The sequence below is a fragment of the Oncorhynchus kisutch genome, linkage group LG29 (genome assembly GCF_002021735.2).
Source record: "Oncorhynchus kisutch isolate 150728-3 linkage group LG29, Okis_V2, whole genome shotgun sequence".
Lineage (NCBI taxonomy): Eukaryota > Metazoa > Chordata > Actinopteri > Salmoniformes > Salmonidae > Oncorhynchus > Oncorhynchus kisutch.
In genome coordinates, this window is record NC_034202.2 from 28,546,316 (window position 1) to 28,569,194 (window position 22,879).

At 41.0% G+C, this 22,879-nt stretch overlaps 1 protein-coding gene across 2 annotated transcripts; it reads right to left on the reverse strand.

Annotated features, from left to right (window-relative positions):
* Window positions 1–232: 232 nt before the first annotated feature.
* Window positions 233–11,383, reverse strand: LOC109874040 (sodium/hydrogen exchanger 6). 2 transcript variants are annotated; one of them, XM_020465782.2, is made up of 16 exons: window positions 10,971–11,326; window positions 10,509–10,708; window positions 10,051–10,128; window positions 9,863–9,939; window positions 8,905–9,017; window positions 7,900–8,005; window positions 5,161–5,302; window positions 4,803–4,908; window positions 4,564–4,652; window positions 4,307–4,420; window positions 4,016–4,127; window positions 3,743–3,896; window positions 3,587–3,617; window positions 3,320–3,408; window positions 2,544–2,649; window positions 233–2,471 (listed from the first exon to the last, which is right to left on the reverse strand). In XM_020465782.2, the coding sequence occupies exons 1-16, from the start codon at window positions 11,239–11,241 to the stop codon at window positions 2,115–2,117; spliced, it is 2,145 nt and encodes a 714-aa protein (XP_020321371.2). In that variant the 5' UTR covers window positions 11,242–11,326; the 3' UTR covers window positions 233–2,114. The 2 variants fall into 2 exon arrangements, with proteins under 2 accessions (XP_020321371.2, XP_020321372.2); XM_020465783.2 differs by having other exon boundaries at window positions 531–2,471; window positions 3,320–3,405; window positions 10,971–11,383.
* Window positions 11,384–22,879: the final 11,496 nt, after the last annotated feature.

The following is a 22,879-nucleotide window of genomic DNA, read 5'->3' on the forward strand; positions in this document are numbered from 1 at the left end:
CTTGTATTAATTCATTCTGACACAAGATTCGGAACTGTCCATGCAACTTCAAAGTTCAAACCAAGTTCAAAGAAAGTTGTGGGACACGCGCACGCACTTCCTGATCTGCACAATCGCCACTTTTCTTCTGAACAGGATATAGCCTATTACAGTAAATGTACCCTACAAAAGCAAACCACTCATCCGGAGGTAGGATATCAGGGAGAAAAAAAAAATCAGGACAGGATACGACTGCCTTCCAATCAACCCAACTGTATTGTATTTCCACACAGAATAATATTAGCCAAGTCTTCAGGAAAAGGTTGAATGAATGATTAACCACTTATTGGGGTGAAATATTGATTGATCAGTCCATTTAAATGTGTCTACCACTACTCTTTATACGTTATGTACTGAAAGGAAGTGTTTGTGAAATACAACACGTTACACATATAACATACTTGTAAATAAATACAAAAGTTACATGGATTTGGTACTTGAAACAGGAAAACAACAACAACATCCAAAATAATTTTGTAGCCTAATAGAATTATTTATTTTCATTCACATTAGATTCACATATTTTGTATTTAGGCTACTGTACATTGAGACTTTTCATAACTTTGTCTCTCCCCACATCCAAATTAACTGTATTTTGTAGAATTCACATTTCATTAACAAAAACAAACTATTCACAAAATATAGCTACATCAATATCATACGTCCAAATACTGTTGGAACAAGTAAAGGCTGCCTCACCTTTTCAGGTTGAATTTTCTGCTACTTTAACAACTGAGCTTTAAGTTACTATGCTAAATATCTGAGCTGAACTACAATCCCATTTACAGACTAGATTAGTTCCAGTTAGAGTTTAGACTATATGAACCATTACCTCCATAACATGTGGTTACTCTAGCTACTGTCGGTGGTAGGGTTGCATTCTAGTCAGCTCTTTCAACATAAAGCTCAAGTGACTCAATCTAAATAAACATTACAATGCAAACAAATTATATGTAATAAAGCACAAAAATCTGTTCATAGTTGCTGCCCACCTGACTGAGAAAGAAAGGGTTCGGCAGGTATAATTCTTTGAAAACAAAAACTAATCCTGCATAGCAGGAGCTCAGAGAGTGACAGTTCCAGCTAGCGGTCTTAGAGCCCATGCACACATTCAGCCTGGACTGGACTGAGTCCATAGAAAGCAGCTCTGTACAGTGCTGTACCAAACCCTTCGCCACAGCTTTCTGCTCAGGTCGTTAGATTCAGTATCAAGGCATCTGCTTATAGTTAAGGGCCTTGTCATTCACAGAGCAAGAGTGGAGGTGACAGGAATCTCCAGACTTAGAAATCTGCTTATGAAAATGTCAATATTTCATTTAAAGTAATGACATATCTTAATCATTTCCACCAGGCTTCATTTGCAAATGTATATCAATCAACTACAACTAATGAATATTACAATTTACGGAAAAAGGTTCATAGTACAATATTGCATTGTATTCAGTAGGGTCTTGGTATAACACTGAGCTGGGTTCCAAGTTAGAATAATCCAAATGATTTACTGTAAATTATTAATGAATATGTACAGATCTGCATAAATTGAAAAATATATATATAATTAGGCACTTGTTTAAAACAGTTCAGCATCCTGGAGCCCCCAATACAGATGCCTCTGACTTAAATAATGACCCTCACATCAGCCAGTAGCAGTCAGGTAGGAGAACTTAGTGAAACGTATTATTCACAACTTACTAGCAACTAAAGTACACTCTAAACTACTCCCATGACATAAAAATCACCACTGAAATTCATATTTATGTTTCCATGTTTTGAAAAAGAAAGGAAGCATGGCTCTTGAAACCCCCAACGACTCCCTGTGGGTTAAGGGCCACAATGGTGGGTTAAGGGCCACGACTCCCTGTGGGTTAAGGGCCTCGACATATAAATACAGAGTAAATAAATATATAAATAAATATAGGATGTACTTTTTAAAATATACAAATACATGAATGGGCAGAGGAGAAAGAGGCAGGCATGGGTAAAGACCACCACATAACACAACCAATTTTGCTTTTCAAAGCAGGGGTTGTTCAAGACCAAGGGATGGCTAGACAGAAAAGGGGAGCCCTTGGCCTCTAGAGTCTGTTGCGTCTGGGATCGGAGAAAGGATCTGAAAAGGGATCAGAGAAGGGATCTGAGAAAGGCGGGGGGGAGGTGGGGGGAGGTGGCAGGGTCACAGTGGGTTCAGGGGGGTCGTCCATGGGCAGGACTAGACGTGTTCCCCTGATGACCAGTTCATGCTCCCCAAACGCCAGCTCCTGGTCCAGGGCCTCCTCCGAGGTTATGCCCATGGTGGAGGCAGACAGGTGTTTATGGTTGGTGGTGAGGGTGCCCGATGCGTCGGTGCTCACTGTGACATCACCATACATGGTTGCATTGCCGTCATTCAGGACCAGTTCGTCAGAATCATCATTGTGCTGGTGCCCTTCATTCTAGAGAGAGAAGGAATCATGAACCACTACGTACATACGTACGTACGTGCGTGCGTGTGTGTGTGTACTCACCTCATATGCCTGAGTGCTGGTGAGACAGCGAGCCAAGGGGCCACAGCAGGCAGGCAGGGTGGCAGTGAGGGGTGGGCCGCTGTGAGTCAACAGGGGTTTCAGGTAGCTGGAGAAGGCTGCAGTCAAGGGATCTAATCCTCAGGGGACTCTAAACGCTGTTACAAACTGGGTGGTTTGAGCCCTGAATGCTGATTGGCTGACAGACGTGGTATATCAGACCGTATATCACAGGTATAACAAAAAATGTATTTTTACTGTTCTAATTACGTTGGTAACTAGTTTGTAATAGGAATAAGGCACCTCAGGGGTTTGTGATATTATGGCCAATATACCACGGCTAAGGGCTGTATTAAGGAACTCCGTGTTGCATCGTGCATTAGAACAGCCCTTAGCAGTGGTATTTGGCCATATACCACACCCTCTCGGGCCTTATTGCTTATTTATAGTAGTCTGAACCCAATCACCATTAATGAAGGAATAACCTCTATAAAAAGGCATTTAGTGCCTTGTCATATTTTCATTGAGGAATGTGTATCACATGAACTGACTTGCCTTCACTTTTCAAAGGAAATTCAAAGAGTGGCCTCTAGTGTAGAATTAAGCAATAAGGCCCGAAGGGGTTTGGTATATGGCCAATATACCGCAGATAATCACCACTGAACAGTGTTTCCTCAATGGTTGGTTCAAGTTGAAGACTGGATTGTCATGGCTTCATCTAATGACTCACAGCCACATTCTAAATGCTTTAGGTGTGACATGTTGCAGATAAAGGATACGTATTGTCGAAATTGTACCATATTCTGAAAGGCCAGGCACTCTCGTGTTTGGTGTTCCTATGTTGCGTTCCATCCGAAACAGTCACCTGCTCAAAGACATAAAAGTGAGCATGTGACTTTTGTAATACCATAACGGTACAACCACAATCTCCAATTGTGCACTATTCCTATTCTTTTGTCCACACAACGCTACCCTGTAAACAGACTTCTGCTGTCCTTTAGAAGCAAATCTCAGAATCATGGACAATCAGATCGTTGGTTACTTACTGAGCTGTCTTGGTCCGAGTCCACTCCCACACTAGCACAAACACAAGGATGAGAATGTGTAAGAAGAACATACAGTAGAGGTATACATCCATCTATCTAATCGAGGCATAATGATCAAACTAGTGGTGAAAGTTGTGACATCTAGGTGAGACTCACCGTATACTCATGAAGGAGAGCATTGGGGTGGTGCCGCCTCCACACACCCACACAGTGAAGAAGACGATCAGGAGGGTTGTGGAGAACATCATCTGCCGGGCGTACGTGGCCGTGTCCCGGATGGAGAGGGCAAAGGTCATAGCCCCCCGCAGGCCTGATCAACAGATATCAGAGAAGACAGTGAAATGAGAGAAAACTACACCGCAAACATGATCTACAGACATCATTCATCCAAGTCCTTCTAGAACAGGACAACTACAGACAGACTCCTACCTGCAAACATCATAACATGTTGGAAGTTAGATCCAATTTTGTTTTTACGGCCCAAATTGAGCAAGAAAGAGAGGGGGTAGATGTTGGCTGCCCTGCCAAGGAATACTGCAATCTGGTAGGGGACAGCAGTTAAGGAAAGTGGCTTCTGGATGGGAAAAACTACATGCAGTTATAATTAAAGATATTACATTGGCTGTATAATTATTATTTTTTTTGCCTCTCTCTCTCTCTCTCTCTCTCTCTCTCTCTCTCTCTCTCTCTCTCTCTCTGTGTGTGTGTTTTTTAGGATACAAATGCTCCAATGATGAACAAGGGGTTGAACACATGGGACTGGAAGGAGAACAGTGTCAGGCCCATATAGGAAAATATGAAATTCTCCGCCAGAAAGTTCAGGAGCTCAAATAGCTTTGGGACGAGAGAAAAAAACAATATCAACCAAAATAAACAATTTAATAGCGTAAATGTAAATTCAAATGTTAGGCCAGGCATTGTCTAACAAAAACCTACAACATGGTTTAAGGCAAATAGACCGGTATGTGTTTCCATACCTGTTTGGTCCTGTCCTGGGAGTCAGGAGAAAGGTTGTTGAAAGTGTAGTGAGCCTGGGTCATCCCACAGAACAACACGGCCACCACACCTGCACGAGAAAGTCCACACAGATCAGCATGTGATGGGGACTCACCTATGTAAGCTTGAAACCGTGTGTGTACGTGTGTGTGTGTGTGTGTGTGTGTGTGTGTGTGTGTGTGTGTGTACGTGTGTGTGATGTAAACACTGCATTAGTTACCAGTCATTTCACAGGCCTCGGCCAGCAGGAAAGTGCTCCAGGACATGAGGAAGAAGAGTGCCGTCTCCAGCAGGGGGAAATCACGCAGCTTAGTGAACTTGGTGACGTGACGAGCGACAGGTCAAGGAACAGATCGAGAACTTCAATCCATCACAGAAACATCGCAACATTCAAGGATGAGATAATACGATAACATAGCAAATGCATTACTCCTGGAGAATAGAAGCTGTAATGCCTTTAAAAAAACTGCAAATTGCCTTAGATAAAGCAGATTAGCAGACTTTCAATTATTTTAGTCTATAAAATTCACAGGCTTTTCTTTTGAATGAATGCCATCCTCTGGCACACAAAAGGATATCAGTGCAGTCATGACTCCGGTGGCCACACCAAGGGCAAGGGATCCACTGAAGACCCCAAGGAACACACCAAAAGACTTGATCATGGCTGTTGCGTCGAATGTGTGGCTGTTGTCCCCGGCTGGCTGATAGGCACCTATGGAGCTGTAACCAGTGCAGACACATGGAGCCAAAGACAGGTGTAAGCGTTAGGAGGCTCTACTACTAACAACTCACATGTTTACAATGCAAAAGGGAAAATGAAAGAGAAAATGTGAAGACATCAGTAAGATACAGTATCTCTGCAACATCTGTACATGGTTCATTCCACAAAATAAGTCCCTTTTGTGTCCCTTTTATATTTTAAGTAGAAATTGTGCACCAATATTGAATTATGCATTTTATATTAAATGAAGTGCCCATTAAATATATGGAATTTCCAATAAATCTGAAAAAAAGACTTGCTAAAGTGCAAAGATTCTGCATTTTGATATGTCACTCTGTGCCTCCTCTGACTTCTAGGAAGATTTTAGCCCACTTAACCCAAACATTTCTCCAAGTTTCCACCATAATTGTAAAGCCCTAGATATTTTGTTGCTTTGACAAAGTCATTTCATGAAATTATTTATTTAATGTGATAAGCTGGTCTCTCTTCCTGTTCATGTAGAAGCGCAAAACAAGCGCAAGACACAAGCAGTGGAATCACTGTTCCTTCATGGGGAAAAACAGCGGTAGGCACAAAAAAGGGTTTAGGTTGAAGTAACCTTGGATAATCCCAGGGCAAGGTACAGGCACGAGTGGTGAAACTGACAGAGCGTGCGGCTCACTCACCCACTTTGTGGATGTAATGACTAAGGAAATGTCCTCGCTTTACAGAGGCTCCCAAGGGTGACTGTAAAAGTACCTAAAGTACAACAGAAAGTTCCCAGGGTGGAACTAGCTGTTTGGGTACTGGGCGTAGGCGACGTGCGCCCTTCATACGGCAGGCAGAGATGGCAGCCAAATACACCTGTATAGTGGAAAAAGCTTTTCCCTTGTCCTGTAGAAGCAGAGAGCCTCTGGAACAGAGCAAAGAAAGGGAATGATCCCCCCAAAAAGTAGCTGAATTCCTACGCTCGGCATGGAATCCTCCCTTTGTGAACAGTTTAGCAGGAAAGCAGTAGCCCAAAGTCGATGCTAAGGACAGTATGAAGAAGTATTACGACCTCATAAGGAAGAACTGAAGTGAGATGAGGGAGCGACAGCGCCTTAAAGGTGCGGGGTCCCCCCTATTGGCTGTCGCTCCAGTCTGTCTATGACAGACGCTGTGTGATAGGAGTTCCTTAATGATCACGCCCATTGAAGGCGTTACCCATACTGAGTGACTCAGCGATTATTTGAAATAGAACTCTTGTTTTGATGTGGTGAAACATTGAAATAATAGTAAAATCATAGTGTAAAAGCAGGTGAGCTGGTTATAATCTTTTTGGCCATTTTCTAGTGTTTTGTCATGAAAAACTGAGTGAGTCGAGCATAACACGTCAACAATGTTACCCATAGATAGTCAGGTAAGACATTTTTTTAGCAATGTCATTTTTTTAGTAAAGCTTACATTCCATTGCCTCTCCTGTAGCACACAACAAGCTTCCATTCCCCTGTAACAAGGGGATTTATGGACAATGTAGGATGAAATCATCAACCCTGTTACTTTATTTTGCACTTACTAAAATGTTTATTTTCTCTCAACCAAGTCACACTACCCAAAAGGGACTCATTTCGTGGAACGACCCACAACTTTTGTATTTACAGCACAAAAGTCTGGGGAGGTGCTTACCATGTCTACATAGCTAGCAGCTATGCCTACAACACAGTTATAAGAGCCTCTCCTTCCAAAACTGAGGGGGAAATTATCATTTGTCAAACAAATCCCAACCTATAGGAACCCAACTCCACTCCACACAGGTCTCTTGATCATTGAATGGTGTGATAACAGATTGATTAAAAGGTCTGACTTGGCATAGGCTAATTAAATTGCTAATCTAGATGCTAATTAAGAAAGATGCTGATTGTAAACCCTACAGGGACTGCAGTTGGGTTCCACACACTCTTAATGACCACAACAGCAAATAACCTGCACAGCAAACAAGAGCAATAGAGAAACTTAACAGAGAATTACACACTGAAAAAAGGTAATCAACCAACAAGTAGGCTATACCCGTTCTACCTGAACAGCAAATCACCAGCACATACTCCCTTTCAAGAGGAATGATGTTTTCCACAACGCCCACTTTTAAACCTTGTATTTACTATCAATAAGTACACAAGGTACCAAAAACAATGCCATCTGCGGTGCTGAGCAGGTCTTCAGTAGGGGTCACAACATAAGAACAGTCCGTTGTTGTAACCACTTAGGCCTTACTCAAGGACCTGTTTTCATTAGCTGGTAATTTGCTGAGCCTACAGTAACCTAAAGTAGCAGGGGGGGGTGTGGTATAGTGAAGCTGGGTGAGGCAGACTATAACCATAGCCCACCTAGGGGGGATCCCCTGTTCCTCTACCAATGCTGTGGTCTCTCCATGGCCATGCCGGGCCTGCCTGCTCTGCTTTTCGTAATGCAGAAGAACTCTGTATACAGGTGGCCAGTAAAATGTGAGGGGGTGCGGTTAGTGTCTGCACAAAGTCAACACATCTCCAAACACCAATGAAAGTGACAGGATTGGACAACATAGATAAGAAGATGAGGAGAGGTGCTCAATGTGATGTTGAAAAGGACGGAGACTTACGAAGATAGAACTATGGCCACAGCGTCGTTGAGTACACTCTCTCCAAACATCAGGGCGTACAGGTCCACATCCACCTTCAGCTCGTTGAATATGGCAAGTACTGTCACTGTGGGAGCAACAGCAGGAACGTTACATACATACTCATACTCCATATGATTGCAATGTAGGCTAATCCGAACGCTTAAAATCGCTAACACAAATGCTAAAGTAGTTAATAAGACTGTTCAATGGAGTTTACAGCTAAAGAATATTGTAGCACTGTGTACAGAATAGGCCCCTCAAACTCAACTCTAGACCTCGAAGCCAGTTCCACTGCTTTTTTCCCCATTGTTCCCCTCAAAAGGATTCAGCATGCTTCGATTCGGCTAGGCGAACATGTGCTCGCATACCACTTTAAAAAGATATTCGCTTGAAAAATTTGGAAAAGTGGTATTAGTACTGTTTGTCCTTCTTGAGATGCCGTAGCCAGTATACACTTCCTCAAGAGTCAGAATTAATCTAAAATAACTCAAGAAAGCCGTCATTAATTTTGACGTTTGTGCCGAGGAGATCGTAGTTGCGCAATTTTACATATAACTGAGATGTCTGGTGCAGTAATTCTCAAGTGAAAAAATGTGCATGAAAATGAGTCTCTCATTGAATGACAACAAACACTTGAATAATTCCTACTGTTGACCAATCACAAACGAAGGGGCATAGACTTCGGCTACAAATTTCGGCTTGCCTCAAGAAAAAATGTTGTGCGCACGAACAGCTGGAAAAACCCTTGCCGAAGACCAAAAACTTCACAAAATGTCATCACAGTATACGCACAAACTGTTCCGAACTGATTTGGATGGGAAGCATGCGGATGTCTTTAAAACCAGGCAATGATTTAGACCTGGGACACCAGGTGGGCATAATTATTTATTCGGTAGAACAGAAAACCATCAGGCTCCGGACCTCGTAGGGTAAGAGTTGAATAGCCCTGGTATAGGCTATGCTAGTCAGGGTGAGGATGATTACCTGGGTCTGTGGCTGAGACAATGGCACCAAAAAAGAGGCAGTCAGTAAAGAAAAAGTCCCCTCCCAACTGCCCAACCGCCTTCATTAATGTCACACAGCCATACATAACCAGCCTGTAAGAGAAAAGAGAGTGATTAATCACGTAAACAGAACAAAACAAGACCACAATTAGGGGGAATTTCGCCAAATGTAATCCATAGAAAGGTCCTTTGTAGAAAGGATTGTCGACATATATTTGAAATGTGTATCTAAAAGCTTAATTAAGAAATTAATTATTTATCAAAGTTTACCAGGCCTCCTTTAAGACTCCATAATGTTTCACCCAAGACCGTTATTAGTTCATCATTTCAACAGGTTTGAATCTTTTAGTTGATGGCAAATCTTTTAGTTGATGGCAAATCACCCACAAATGTGTGTCTACTTCCGTCTGCTACAACAGAGGTTCCCAAAATGCACGAGAGGGTACTTCAGGGATATTCTAGTCAGAGCAAAATTCAGTTGGTGGTACAGTAACCAAAAAAGGTTGGGAACCACTGTACTATAACACAAAGCTGAAACCACTCCAAAATAACCTGTGTTTCCCCTATATTCATTTAGCAGTGGCAACGGAGTTAGAAAGGACGCCTGTATCGTTGTAGTGACTGGGTGTATTGATACACCATCCAAAGTGTAATTAATAACTACACCATGCTCATAGGAATATTCAATGTCTGCTTTTTTCTTTTTTACCCATCTACCAATACGTGCCCTTCTTTGAGAGGCATTGAAAACATCCCTGGTCTTTGTGGTTGAATCCGTGTTTGAAATTCACTGCTTAACTGAGGGACCTTACAGATAATTGTATGTGTGGGGTACAGAGATGAGGTAGTCATTCAAAAACCATGTTAAAACACTATTATTGCACACAGAGTGAGCACATGCTCACACCATTTTGATCATTTTAAAGAAATGGGCTCACCCAATGACAAAAGATGATATGACTGTCCCCATGAAAGCATAGGCAAGGATGGACCCCAGATTCCTGAAGAAGTGTCGCTGAAACACAACGGAGGTGTAGGGGAGAAAACAAAATAGTATTCCAGTTAAGTACACAGAAGACTTTTCTATGGTGCCGGCACACAGTCTTCAAGCCATGAATTATCTTACCCGCTTCAAGCTGTAGCCAGCATGGAAGATGATTGGAGGCAGCAAAATGTTGAAAAATACTTCAGGGTCAAAGGTCACCTTGCAGAAAATAATGAAAAGTTAGAAAACTAATCAACCCATACTGTAACAATCTAAACACAATCTATGCCGAATCGCTCCTCTGCAGGCAGCTCAAAGCTTATCAGACAACATCCAGCCCGTGTTAATGATTGTAGACTTTGTCACACAACTATTAAATAGCTCCCTTTCCTACTCCTCATTCATTACACCACTGATCTGGAAAAATGGAAATGGGAAAAAGCAATATGATGGCTATCAACTATTTTCAGCCATCAGTGGTCATGATTGGGAGACAGTGAAAGGAGACCACTTCAGAGTAGACTACCATCCAGGTCTAGGACCATCCAGTCTGCTGGTAATGTGTGTGTAAATTGACAGTGAGTGAAAGAGTACTGTACCTTCCTGAGCATCTCATCATCCTGCACGTCATGCCCCTTGACGGTGCTGACTTCACCCTTCAGTGTGTACTCATAAAAGCGCCCGCTGACATTGACCAGAAGAGTTGCTGGGCTGGCATTCACACTGCAGTTCATAGTCACATTGTTCATATTTCGTGGCACATGAACCCCAAAACGAAGGATCACCCCCACCAGCAGACCTAAGGAGTGGACAGCGATAGAGGCCAGTCAGATACAGGTCAGGCAGACATACAGATGAAAAGGGGTGTCAAATACATCTTATCAAGAAATAGCAAGTACAAGTTAATATGGGCATAATGCATGTAAGCCAAGACATGCTATTTCATTGCCATCTTGCAACGATGTGGCATGAACTGTAGGATGTAGCTCACTCAGTGTTGTCATTCTGCATTATATAGCTAACGTTAGCTAGCTAGCTACAGAGTTCACGAAGGTCCTCACCATATATCATTGCCAGTCCTGTTTCGTGTAGAAACCTGAAGCGACGGTGTTTAAACAGCCAAATGGTTAAAATAGTGAGAGTTAAGAGCATTATGAAAATAAGAAGGTTGGCACTGTCTTGTCTATGGCTTTCCTCAGCCCTCCTCTCAGTAGCAACATTGTCCATAGCAGTATTCTCGCCTTGACTACCCACTAAAAGAAATGTAAACAGAGAAGGTAAAACAAACAATGTTTTCGACGCCTTTAGAGCAGAATTTGGTTTTAGTCCCATGATTAGACAGTGATGACTATCAGACACCAGATAGCTGAGTTGGTAGCTAGCTGGCTGGACTAGTAGTCGGACAGCAGAAAAAAAAAATAAGACGTCACTGTCGTATGGTAATGATGAAACCTTCAAAATAAATGCCCACATTTCAAAACATTGCAATGTGAACCACTCATTTAAAAGATATTCAATTTGAATCAATGGCCATTTTTATGGTGCCTATAAGCATATGCAAAAAGGAATTTATGAAAATAATTAAAAATACATACAGTATCTTCCCAGCTCTGCAGATTCTGCTGTGAGGAGGCAGAGTCATTAGATCATTTATTTTGGTATTGTCCATATGTAGCTCGTTTTTGGTCACAGGTCCAGGAATGGCTGAAGAATTGCAACATTTGCCTAGAACTAACGCTGCAGACAGCAATACTGGGTGATTTGAAAAGCCATAATTATTTTAGCAAAAAAAATTATTTTTAATTTACAATCTGTAGAAGCTATGAGAATAGAAAGGCTCAAGTCGTTTTTGTGAAGAATCACAGCACAGTTGAAAAATATATGGCAAATAGAAATTCAAAATGGATGATGTTGTGAGATAGATGGGAGAGGTTGAATGGAGCTGAAGGGTCTAATAGCAAGGTAAAACATGTAGAACATACGGGGTCTGTAAGATGTATATATCTTCAGAACTTCTGTGAAACAGCACAGTTACAAATAGAAATCAAACTGGATGGACATCAGAAATAGAGGAATGACTAAAAACAAACCAAAAATAACTATTGTAAAATAGACTGTGAATGTAAAATGTGTATTAAGATGTATAATTGAAGGTAAAAGCCGAAGTGTTTATTAGTTTACTCCAATTGGGGGATCGGTGGTAGGGTTTGCGGGAAATGATAATAAAGGTATATTCTTTAAAAAAGTATGTATGTCTATATAGGTATGTGTATGTATATATGTGTATATGTATGCATGTGTGTATGGATATATATATTTACCCAAAAATATATGGGGGATTGGAAATGATGCAGACAATTACATTGATGAACATACTGTATATTCTTTCCGCAATATTTAGCTGATCCACCCCTTTAAAGAAAAAATAAAATAAAATATATATATATATATATATATATATATATATATACAGTACCAGTCAAATGTTTGGACACACCTACTCATTCAAGGGTTCTTATTTATTTGGACTATTTCCTACATTGTAGAATAATAGTGAAGAAATACATCAAAACTATGAAATAACACATGTGGAATCATGTAGTAACTAAAAAAGTGTTAAACAAATCAAAATATATTTTATAATTTAAATTCTTCAAAGTAGCCACCCTTTGCCTTGATGGCAGGGGCTCCTGAGTAGCGCAGCGGTCTACGGCACAACATCTCGGTGCTTGAGGTCTCACTACAGACACCCTGGTTTGAATCCAGGCTGTATCACAACTGACCATGATTGGGAGTCCCATAGGGCGGCATGCAGTTGGCCCAGCGTCATATGGATTTGGCCGGTGTAGGCCGTCATTGTAAATAAGAATTTGTTCTTAACTGACTTACCTAGTTAAATAAAGGTTACACATGGCAGCTTTGCACACTCTTGGCATTCTGTCAACCAGCTTCACCTGCAATGCTTTTCCAACAGTCTTGAAGGAGTTCCCACATATGCTGAGCACTTGTTGGCTGATTTTCCTTCACTCTGCGGTCCAACTCATCCCAAACGATCTCAATTGTGTTGAGATCAGGTGATTGTGGAGGCCAGGTCATCTGATGCAGCACTCCATCACTCTCCTTCTTGGTCAAATAGCCCTTACACAGCCTGGAGGTGTGTTGGGTCATTGTCCTGTTGAAAAACAAATGATAGTCCCATTAACCGCAAACCAGATGGGATAGCATATCGCTGCAGAATGCTGTAAGTGTGCCTTGGATTCTAAATAAATCACAGACAGTGTCACCAGCAAAGCACCCCGGACCATCACACCTCCTCCTCCATGCTTCACACATGCGGAGATCATCCATTTACCTACTCTATGTCTCACAAAGACACGGCGGGTGGAACCAAAAATCTCAAATTTGGACTCATCAGACCAAAGGACAGATTTCCACCGGTCTAATGTCCATTGCTCGTGTTTCTTGTCCCAAGCAAGTCTCTTCTTCTTTTTGGTGTCCTTTAGTAGTGGTTTCTTTGCAGCAGTTCAACTATGTTGGCCTGATTCACACAGTCTCCTCTGAACAGTTGATGTTGAGGTGTGTCTGTTTCTTGAACAATGTGAAGCATTTATTTGGGCTTCAATTTCTGAGGCTGGTAACTCTGGGTCTTCCTTTCCTGTGGTGGTCCTTATGAGAGCCAGTTTCATCATAGCGCTTGATGGGTTTTGCGACCGCACTTGAAGAAACTTTCAAAGTTCTTGAAATTTTCGCGGTTTGGCTGACCTTCATGTCTTCATGTAATGATGGACTGTCGTTTCTCTTTGCTTGTTTGAGCTGTTCTTTCCATAATATAGACTTGGTCTTTGACCAAATAGGGTTATCTTCTGTATACCACCCCTACCTTGTCACAACACAACTGATTGGCTCAAATGCATTAAAAAGGAAAGAAATTCCACAAAACTTTTAACAAGGCACAGCTGTTAATTGAAATACATTCCAGGTGACTACCTCATGAAGCTGGTTGAGAGAATGCCAAGAGTGTGCAAAGCTGTCATCAAGGCAAAGCGTGGCTACTTTGAAGAATCTCAAATATAAAATAGATTTTGATATGTTTAACACTTTTTTGGTTACTACATTATTTCATGTGTGTTATTTCACAGTGTATGTCTTCACTATTATTCTACAATGTAGAAAATAGTAAAACATTAAGAAAAACATTGGAATGAGTAGGTGTGTCCAAACCTTTGACTAGTACTGTATATATATATATGTAGAATCTATGTATGGTATTATTTCATGGGGGACTGAGGTCTAAATACTGAGCAGCAGGATATTTTGTTGGCAGCACAATCTAGGATTTGTATTCTTCACAGTAAGTGTGCCCCTACAAAGACGCTAAGCTTGGGAATATCGATTGTTTAACACTCTAGTGCAGTAAAACTGTTTTTCACAGCATTGCAAACACCTAATTTGAAGTATATACAGTGGGGCAAAAAAGTATTTAGTCAGCCACCAATTGTGCAAGTTCTCCCACTTAAAAAGATGAGAGAGGCCTGTAATTTTCATCATGGGTACACTTAAACTATGACAGACAAAATGAGAAGAAAAATCAAGAAAATCACATGGTAGGATTTTTAATGAATTTATTTGTAAATTATGGTGGAAAATAAGTATTTGGTCAATAACAAAAGTTTATCTCAACACTTTGTTATATACCCTTTGTTGGAAATGACAGAGGTCAAACGTTTTCTGTAAGTCTTCACAAGGTTTTCACACACTGTTGCTGGTATTTTGGCCGATTCCTCCATGCAGATCTCCTCTAGAGCAGTGATGTTTTGGGGCTGTTGCTGGGCAACACAGACTTTCAACTCCCTCCAAAGACTTTCTATGGGGTTGAGATCTGGAGACTGGCTAGGCCACTCCAGGACCTTGGAGTGCTTCTTACGAAGCCACTCCTTCATTGCCCGGGCGGTGTGTTTGGGATCATTTTCATGCTGAAAGACCCAGCCACGTTTCATCTTCAATGCCCTTGCTGATGGAAGGAGGTTTTCACTCAAAATCTCACGATACATGGCCCCATTCATTCTTTCCTTTACACAGATCAGTCGTCCTGGTCCCTTTGCAGAAAAACAGCCCAAAGCATGATGTTTCCACCCCATGCTTCACAGTAGGTATGGTGTTCTTTGGATGCAACTCAGCATTCTTTGTCCTCCAAACACAACGAGTTGAGTTTTTACCAAAAAGTTATATTTTGGTTTCATCTGACCATATGACATTCTCCCAATCTTCTTCTGGATCAGCCAAATGCTCTCTAGCAAACTTCAGACGGGCCTGGACATGTACTGGCTAAGCAGGGGGACACATCTGGCACTGCATGATTTGAGTCCCTGGCGGCGTAGTGTGTTACTGATGGTAGGCTTTGTTACTCTGGTCCCAGCTCTCTGCAGGTCATTCACTAGGTCCCCCCGTGTGGTTCTGGGATTTTTGCTCACCGTTCTTGTGATCATTTTGACCCCACGGGGTGAGATCTTACGTGGAGCCCCAGATCGAGGGAGATTATCAGTGGTCTTGTATGTCTTTCATTTCCTAATAATTGCTCCCACAGTTGAGTTCTTCAAACCAAGCTGCTTACCTATTGCAGATTCAGTCTTCCCTGCCTGGTGCAGGTCTACAATTTTGTTTCTGGTGTCCTTTGACAGCTCTTTAGTCTTGGCCATAGTGGAGTTTGGAGTGTGACTGTTTGAGGTTGTGGACAGGTGTATTTTATACTGATAACAAGTTCAAACAGGTGCCATTAATACAGGTAACGAGTGGAGGACAGAGGAGCCTCTTAAAGAAGAAGTTACAGGTCTGTGAGAGCCAGAAATCTTGCTTGTTTGTAGGTGACCAAATACTTATTTTCCACCATAATTTGCAAATAAATTCATTAAAAATCCTACAATGTGATTTTCTGGATTTTTTTCTAATTTTGTCTGTCATAGTTGAAGTGTACCTATGATGAAAATAACAGGCCTCTCTCATCTTTTTAAGTGGGAGAACTTGCACAATTGGTGGCTGACTAAATACTTTTTTGCCCCACTGTAATAGCCAGCAGCACATTCTACTCCACCCATTACATTGGTCCCAATGCATTACACAGTAGGCCTATTGAATTATTGGGGTAGAAATTGCTGCTGGATATTAAGACAGTCTAAATACAGACCCTACTGAGTAATCCCAACCCCACTTTTAACCTTGGCACAAAATATTTTTTTCTCTATTAGCCAATATGTGATTTATAGGCCTCCAGTGTATTCCATTTGGACCAATGGAATGGGTGGAATATAAAGTGCTGCTGGGTATTATACACGTCACATAAAGTGGTTGCAATGCTGTGAAAAACAGTTGTACTGCACTAGAGTGCTAGAAGAAATCGAGATTCCCAAAATGTAGCATGTCTTTGCAGGGTGACTCTTATTTTGAAGAATAGAAATTCGCAATCGTGCTGCCAGCATAATATCCTTCTACTAAAAGACCAGTAATCTTGTCCCCAGGCTTAGTACCTCTGGTTTCTCGGCTATTGCGCATTTAGGCGGAAGTCTAATGCCGTAGAGCTTGTTCGACATTGGAGCTGACAGTGCAAGCCACAGCCGGACTGATCTTCAAATCAAACCTTGCATCATAAATAACTAGTATTATTTTTTAAATCAGTCACTATTTACCCACAATGCATCATGTATTTGATGCTCTTGAACCTTCGTATTATACATGAGTGTTTCGAACATGGCCACAGTGGTTTCACTGCCCTTTTCTCAGTAATTTGGATAAAATCGAGAAGTCCGTTCTCCGTGACCAGATAAGTGGTCGAAGAGAGTGTCAATTTGTTAGTAGGTAAACCGGAGAGTCCTCCCCTCCTCAATAGTCACCTTTCATCGAGGATAGTCATGTTTATCCTTCTGCCTGAGTCCTTCGCAGAATAGTTTTTTATATTTATATATATATTTGCCACACCCCCTTTAAAGTGGTTATTGTTTTATCGACGGGGAAATGCAAGTAAACATTTAAAATGATATACTAATTATCATTGTATCTATAAAATGTCTTGCACAAGCTAAATGTGTTTTGTCACTTTACAAATGTATTTTGTGATTCCACTGTAAACTTTATTTGCCTGATAATGCGGGAGAGGAGAGAGGAGCCTCTCATATTCGTCCACATTCCTTCTCCTCACAACTTATTCTTGAAACCTTTTAAATTTTTTTCAAAAGGAGGCGAGAGAGGATGTAGGAGTTGAGCAAAGTTAATTGAGAAAAGGCCACTGTCTTTGGTAACGCTAGTTGGCTATTAGCTTGCAAGTTCGTGTCTTTCTGCCAGTAAAACAAACTTGATAACAGAATCTTTGAATTCTTCTAAATAAAAGTTCCATGATGTGCCCATCTAATTATTGAACGCAAAAATGTGTTTTGCTCGTCATAAATACAATTTAAAAAATAATAAATTACTTAAAGGACTATGAAAATAGCCTAGCATGCTTCCAGATCTCTCTCTCTCCCAAGGGCTTTTTATTGGCATGGGAAACATTTGTTAGGTAGATAATAAACAAAAGTGAATTAAACTATAAAAATTGCACTCACAGAAGTTCCAAAAGAATAAATACATTTCAAATGTCATATTGTATATATCCAGTATACAGTGTTGTAACGATGGTTAAAGTACAAAAGGGAAATTAAATAAACATAAATATGGGTTGTAGTTACAATGGTGTTTGTTCTTCACTGGTTTACCCTTTCTTGTGGCAACAAGTCACAAATCTTGCTGAGGTGATGGCACACTGGTATTTCACCCAGTAGATAAGGGAGTTTGGTTTTGAATTATGTGTGGATATGTGTAATCCCTTGGGAAATATGTGTCTCTAATATGGTCATACATTTGGCAGGAGATTAGGAAGTGCAGCTCAATTTCCACCTTATTTTGTGGGCAGTGTGCACATACAGTGGGGCAAAAAAGTATTTAGTCAGCCACCAATTGTGCAAGTAGTCCCACTTAAAAAGATGAGACAGGCCTGTAATTTTCATCATAGGGACACTTCAACTATGACAGACAAAATGAGAAGAAAAAAAATCCAGAAAATCACATTGTAGGATTTTTAATGAATTTATTTGCAAATTATGGTGGAAAATAAGTATTTGGTCACCTACAAACAAGCAAGATTTCTGGCTCTCACAGACCTGTAACTTCTTTTTAAGAGGCTCCTCTGTCCTCCACTCGTTACCTGTATTAATGGCACCTGTTTGAACTTGTTATCAGTATAAAAGACACCTGTCCACAACCTCAAACAGTCACACTCCAAACTCCACTATGGCCAAGACCAAAGAGCTGTCAAAGGACATCAGAAACAAAATTGTAGACCTGCACCAGGCTGGGAAGACTGTATCTGCAATAGGTAAGCAGCTTGGTTTGAAGAAATCAACTGTGGGAGCAATTATTAGGAAATGGAAGACATACAAGAAGACCACTGATAATCTCCCTCAATCTGGGGCTCCACGCAAGATCTCACCCCGTGGGGTCGAAATGATCACAAGAACGGTGAGCAAAAATCCCAGAACCACACGGGGGGACCTAGTGAATGACCTGCAGAGAGCTGGGACCAAAGTAACAAAGCCTACCATCAGCAAGGGCATTGAAGATGAAACGTGGCTGGGTGTTTCAGCATGACAATGATCCCAAACACACCGCCCGGGCAACGAAGGAGTGGCTTCGTAAGAAGCATTTCAAGGTCCTGGAGTGGCCTAGCCAGTCTCCAGATCTCAACCCCATAGAAAATCTTTGGAGGGAGTTGTTGCCCAGCAACAGCCCCAAAACATCGCTGCTCTAGAGGAGATCTGCATGGAGGAATGGGCCAAAATACCAGCAACAGTGTGTGAAAACCTTGTGAAGACTTACAGAAAACGTTTGACATCTGTCATTGCCAACAAAGGGTATATAACAAAGTATTGAGATAAACTTTTGTTATTGACCAAATACTTATTTTCCACCATAATTTACAAATAAATTCATAAAAAATCCTACAATGTGATTTTTTAAAGATTTTTTTTCTCATTTTGTCTGTCATTGTTGAAGTGTACCTATGATGACAATTACAGGCCTCTCATCTTTTTAAGTGGGAGAACTTGCACAATTGGTGGCTGACTAATTACTTTTTTGCCCAACTGTAGCCTGTCTTCTTGAGAGCCAGGTCTGCCTACGGCGGCCTTTCTCAATAGCTCACTGAGTCTGTACATAGTCAAAGCTTTCCTTAAATTTGGGTCAGTCACAGTGGTCAGGTATTCTGCCACTGTGTACTCTCTGTTTAGGGCTAAATAGCATTCTAGTTTGCTCTGTTTTTTTGTGAATTCTTTCCAATGTGTCAAGTAATTCTCTTTTTGTTTTCTCCTGATTTGGTTGGGTCTAATTGCGGGGCTCTGTGGGGTCTCTTTGTGAACAGATCCCCAGGACCAGCTTGCTTAGGGGACTCTTCTCCAGGTTCATCTCTCTGTAGGTGGTGGGTTTGTTATGGAGGGTTTGGGAGACGCTTACTTTTAGGTGGTTGTAGAATTTAACGTCTCTTTACTGAATTTTGATAATTAGTGGGTATCAGCCTAATTCTGCTCTGCTCTCATATTATTTGGTGTTTTATGTTGTACCCGGAGGATATTTTTGCAGAATTCTGCATGCAGAGTCTCAATTTGGTGTTTGTCCCATTTTGTGAATTTTTGGTTGGTGAGTGGACCCCAGACCTCACAACCATAAAGGGCAATGGGTTTTATAACTGATTCAAGTATTTTTAACCAGATCCTAATGGTATGTCGAATTTTATGTTCCTTTTGATGGCATAGAAGGCCCTTCTTGTCTTGTCTCTCAGATCGTTTACAGCTTTGTGGAAGTTAAATGCGGCACTGATGTTTAGGCCAAGGTATGTATAGTTTTTTGTGTGCTCTAGGGCAACAGTGTCTAGATGGAATTTGCATTTATGTTCCTGGCGACTGGCCCTTTTATGGAACACCATTATTTTGGTCTTACTGATATTTACTGTCAGGGCCCAGGTCTGGCAGAATCTGTGCAGAATATCTAGGTTCTGCTGTAGGCCCTCCTTGGTTGGTGACAGAAGCACCAGATCATCAGCAAACAGTAGACATTTGACTTCAGATTCTAGCAGGGTGAGGCTGGGTGCTGCAGACTGTGCCCTCGCCAATTCGTTGATAGAGTTGAAGTCGGAAGTTTACATACACCTCAGCTAACTACATTTAAACTCAGTTTTTCACAATTCCTGACATTTAATCCTAATAAAAATTCCCTGTCTTAGGATCACCACTATATTTTAAGAATGTGAAATGTCAGAATAATAGTAGAGAGTGATTTATTTCAGCTTTTATTTCTTTCATCACATTCCCAGTGGGTCAGAAGTTTACATACACTCAATTAGTATTTGGTAGCATTCCCTTTAAATTGTTTAACTTGGGTCAAACGTTTTGGGTAGCCTTCCACATTCTTCCGCAATAAGTTGGGTGAATATTGTCCCATTCCTCCTGACAAAGCTGGTGTAACTGAGTCAGTTTTGTAGGCCTCCTTGCACACACACGCTTTTTCAGTTCTGCCCACAAATTTTCTATAGGATTGAGGTCAGGGCTGTGTGATGGCCACTCCAATACATTGACTTTGTTGTCCTTAAGCCATTTTGCCACAACTTTGGAAGTATGCTTGGGGTCATTATCCATTTGGAAGACCCATTTGCGACCAAGCTTTAACTTCCTGACTGATGTCTTGAGATGTTTCTTCAATATATCCACATCATTTTCTTCCTGATGGTGCCATCTATTTTGTGAAGTGCACCAGTCTCTCCTTCCGCAAAGCACCCCCACAACATGATGCTGCCACCCCCGTGCTTCATGGTTGGGGTGGTGTTCTTCTGCTTGCAAGCATCCCCCTTTTTCCTCCAAACATAATGATGGTCATTATGGCCAAACAGTTCTATTTTTGTTTCATCAGACCAGAGGCCATTTCTCCAAAAAGTACAATCTTTGTCTCTATGTGCAGTTGCAATCCGTAGTCTGGCTTTTTTTATGCCGGTTTTGGAGCAGTGGCTTCTTCCTTGCTGAGCGGCCTTTCAGGTTATGTCGATATAGGACTCATTTTACTGTGGATATAGATACTTTTGTACCTGCTTCCTCCAGCATCTTCACAGGGTCCTTTGCTGTTGTTCTGGGATAGATTTGCACTTTTCGCACCAAAGTACGTTCATCTCTAGGAGACAGAATGCGTCTCCTTCCTGAGTGGTATGACGGCTGCTTGGTCCCATGGTGTTTATACTTGCATACTATTGTTTGTACAGATGAATGTGGTACCTTCAGGTGTTTGGAAATTGCTCCCAAGGATGAACCAGACTTGTGGAGGTCTACAAAAAAAATCCTGAGGTCTTGGCTGATTTCTTTTGATCTTCCCATGATGTCAAGCAAAGAGGCACTGAGTTTGAAGGTAGGCCTTGAAATACATCCACAGGTACACCTCCAATTAACTCAATGATGTCAAGAAGCTTCTAAAGCCATGACATCATTTTCTGGAAATGTCCAAGCTGTTTAAAGGCACAGTCAACTTAGTGTATGTAAACTTCTGACCCACTGGAATTGTGATACAGTGAGTTATATGTAAAATAATCTGTCTCTAAACAATTGTTGGAAAAATGACTTGTGTCATGCACAAAGTAGATGTCCTAACCGACTTGCCAAAACTATAGTTTGTTAACAAGAAATTTGTGGAGTTGTTGAAAAATGAGTTTTAATGACTCCAACCTATGTGTATGTAAACTTCTGACTTCAACTGTATACATGTTGAAGGGGGTGGGGCTTAAGCTGCCCCCCCCTCACCCAACTCCACTTTCCATCAATTTGTGGAGCAGATCCTCATGCCAAATTGAGTGAAAAGGCTTTTTTTAAATCAACAAAGCAGGAGAATACTTTGCCTTTGTTTTGGTTTGTTTGTCAATTAGGGTGTGCAGTGTGAATATGTGGTCTGTCAGCCAATTTGACATTTGCTCAGTACATTGTTTTCACTGCGGAAATGTTCAAGTCTGCTGTTAATGATAATGCAGTGGATTTTCCCAAGGTTGCTGTTGACGCATATCCCATTGTAGTTATTGTGGTCAAATTTGTTTCCACTTTTGCAGATTGGAGTGATCAGTCCTTGGTTTCAAATATTGGGGAAGATGCCAGAGCTAAGGATGATATTAAATAGTTTAAGTATCATCAGTTGAAATGTGTTATCTGTATATTTGATCATTTCATTGAGGATACCTTCAACACCACAGGCCTTTTTGGGTTGGAGGGTTTTTATTTTGTCCTGTAGTTCATTCAAGGTAACTGGAGAATCCAGTGGGTTCTGGTCTTTAATAGTTGATTCTAAGATTTGGTTTTGATCATGTACATGTTTTTGCTGTTTGTTCTTTGTTATAGAGCCAAAAAGATTGGAGAAGTGATTTAACCTTACATCTCCATTTTGGATAGATAACTCTTCGTGTCGTTGTTTGTTTAGGTTTTTGCATTCTTCATCAAACCATTTGTAATTGTTGTTAATTTTCTTTGGTTTTCTGGTTGTTTTTTTTATCGGGAAGCTAAAAGTGAAATACTCTCTCTCTTTCTTTCTCTCTCTCAATATCCACAATGGATGTCATAAATTGCTTTATGGATTAATGCATACCCTATCCAGAATGCAAGGTGTTCCACTCATTCTTTAAAACTGTCAGAAACAATTATGGGTAACCCTTTAAAGCACTTTAATTGAAGGATCAGATTATACATGTTTATATATCAGTTTGTAGATAGTTAATATATGTGTTATAACATTGTTTGCTTGTTATTTAGCTGCTTTGATTGTCAGACTTTTCCTGTATTTTTTTATAGAGTAGATGATGTGGCCACTGCCACAGGAAATGTAGCACACATGTAGGCCTACCGTAGCTGTATAAAAGAGAGGAAGTAAA